This window comes from Nicotiana tomentosiformis, chromosome 11 (assembly GCF_000390325.3).
Source record: "Nicotiana tomentosiformis chromosome 11, ASM39032v3, whole genome shotgun sequence".
Taxonomy (NCBI): domain Eukaryota; kingdom Viridiplantae; phylum Streptophyta; class Magnoliopsida; order Solanales; family Solanaceae; genus Nicotiana; species Nicotiana tomentosiformis.
The window spans coordinates 125,997,854-126,000,486 of record NC_090822.1 but is presented as its reverse complement, the minus strand read 5'-3'; the positions used below and the strand labels follow the sequence as shown (position 1 = coordinate 126,000,486).

Below are 2,633 nucleotides of genomic sequence, written 5' to 3'. Positions count from 1 at the left end.
CGATAGTTATAGAAAGTAATTATGTATATGGTAGCTATAGGAAATTAATAGCCACTAAACCAAGTTTCTGAAAATTCCTCTTTTTCTAATAAGGAGAGGATTTCCCATGAAAAGGCTTGCACTTTTAGTACTTGTACTTGACAAGAAAATAAAATTACTAATAAGCTACCTTCACTATCACATGCATATCCATATTTCTCTAGATCGGTATTTTTGGAGGAAGCCACTATATTTTGGGTGGTCATTTAAAAAACGACTGATTTCGGTCGGTAATTTTATTTTTTAATAAAAACGATTGATATTGGTCGGTTATTTTCGAGCGAAAATGCCATTAAAGAGTATAAATAAAATAAAAGACAGTTGTATACGGTCGAAACCTATTAGTCAGTCGTACGGACTGGTTGAGATAATAATACTTCAATCGAAAGGTATCTGCATAAGATTAGGTCGAGGTCCGAAGTGAGGGTGTCATAATTCAAGCTCCAAGACCGATGAAGGATCGGCTCAGTGTCATTATCAGACAGATAACCAAAATAAACCACGAGGTAATGCGAAGGTTACCGGAGATGCACATACCGATCGACATCCACCCCGAATGTCAAGACTCCGAGTCAGGATCGAGCTCGAGTCGAGGCCGATGGCCCAATCAAAATATCGAGTTCGAGTCAGTATCGAGCTCACAAAAAAGGCCGTTATAACTGCACTAAGGGAGAGAATCTTGGCAGAAATTAGAGAAAAAATAATTCATCATGGGCTCTTCACTATATATTTTTTATTATTGTATATAAAATAGCATCCCTCCATTATAAAGAGAGGATTATTGTAAGCATGAGAGGGACATTGTAACAAAGATTTACTTCTCCTATTGAAATAGAAATCTTAGAAGCTTGTTTTACTTGAGCACACTCATTCTTCTTGTTTAATAATTCATCTCCAGTTTCTATAGTCAATAATCTGCACACTTCCATTTCTCTGTATGATTTGTGTCAAAGTTATATCACATATCCTTAGAACTACTTATAAATATAACTATATCCGTTTCTACGGGTAAACAGTTTGGCGCCCACAGTGGGGATAAGGATAACAGTGGTTGTTTGGTACAAATCTGTAACACACACCAGTTTACGACTTCGAATCAACAATGGCAAATCCTCGATTGATGGCTTTACCTATTGACAATGAAGCTGGCCTTCAAGATGAAACCAATAACTTGATAACCAGGTCCGAAAGGCCACTTAACGATATCGATGAAGCTCGGGTCGAACTACCTGGAATTCGAGCCGAAGTACCGCTAGATGTCAATTCACATGTTGCTCTTGAGGCAAACCAACATTCCGAACCGGAAAAAAGCATTCAGGGCGGTACTCGATATGTAGCTCGAGACACCCATAACGTGGAGGAGATCGGAGTCAGCTTGCGTATGATCTTTGAAATGTTACAAGCCCAACAAGTAGCGATAGCTCAGTTGCAAAGCCAAACCCAACTACCAAGCAAGCCAGAGCCCAGTAAACCTCGAGAAACTTCTCACAAAACGGAACCAGCCATAGTAAGGTCAAATGAGCAAGAATCGGGAACTACTCCCGAAATTGCTAAAATACTTGAGGAGCTCACAAAGCGAATCGAAGCCAACGATAAAAAAATAGAAATATGTCATTCCAGGGTCGATCAGATCATGAGGGCTCCACCAATAATAAAAGGGTTGGATTCCAAAACATTCGTGCAAAGGCCTTTTCCCTCGAGTGCAGCCCCAAAACCAATCCCAAAAATATTCCATATGCCCAAAATTCCCAAATATAACAGTACGACTGATCCTAACGAACACGTCACCTCTTACACGTATGCCATCAAGGGTAACTATTTGGAAGACGATGAGATTGAATCCGTGTTGTTTAAAAAATTAGGAGAGACCCTCTCGAAGGGGGCAATGATTTGTTATCATAACATGCCACCAAATTCCATCGATTCATTTGCCATGTTAGTGGATTCGTTTGTAAAGGCACATACTGGTGCCATAAAGGTTGCAACGAGGAAATCAGACCTCTTCAAGGTAAAACAAAGGGGAAATGAAATGCTGAGGAAGTTCGTGTCCCGATTTCAAATGGAACGCATGGAATTGCCACCAGTCACAGACGACTGGGCCGTCCAAGCTTTCACCCAAGGGTTGAACGAGAAAAGTTCGATAGTATCACGTCGGCTGAAGCAAAATTTGATCGAGTATCCAGCAATAACTTGGGCGGATGTACACAACTGTTACCAGTCAAAAATTAGGGTCGAGGACGACCAGTTAGGAGCTCCTTCCGGATCCATGCATTAGAATAAGTCGGCTATTAAAAACCAGAGGGACATCGACAAAGAGCAAAGGTCGAACAGAGACCGATATCAACCGTACATCGCAGATCGAATGAATAACTGTTCAACGCGCGATGCCACTCTGAACAATCGAATGAGTGATCGAGGACAAAATTCTCTGGGGCTTATGAGCAAAAGTGGCTTTGACAAATATGCCAATCCTATAGAGGCACCTCGGCTATCGGAGTATAATTTCAGCGTCAATGCATCGGGCATTGTATCAGCGATCGGAAGAATCAAAGCTACTAGGTGGCCTAGACCCATGCAAATCGACCCTTCCCAAA

At 41.2% G+C, this 2,633-nt stretch overlaps 1 protein-coding gene across 1 annotated transcript; it reads left to right on the top strand.

Annotated features, from left to right (window-relative positions):
• Positions 1 to 1,141: 1,141 nt before the first annotated feature.
• On the top strand, positions 1,142 to 2,314 carry LOC138902130 (uncharacterized). Its single transcript, XM_070189948.1, has one exon. The coding sequence runs from the start codon at positions 1,142 to 1,144 to the stop codon at positions 2,312 to 2,314; it is 1,173 nt and encodes a 390-aa protein (XP_070046049.1).
• Positions 2,315 to 2,633: the final 319 nt, after the last annotated feature.

Bases quoted from the DNA above. Each gene is read 5' to 3' on its own strand.
- LOC138902130 (XM_070189948.1), top strand. From the start codon at position 1,142: ATGGCAAATCCTCGATTGATGGCTTTACCTATTGACAATGAAGCTGGC.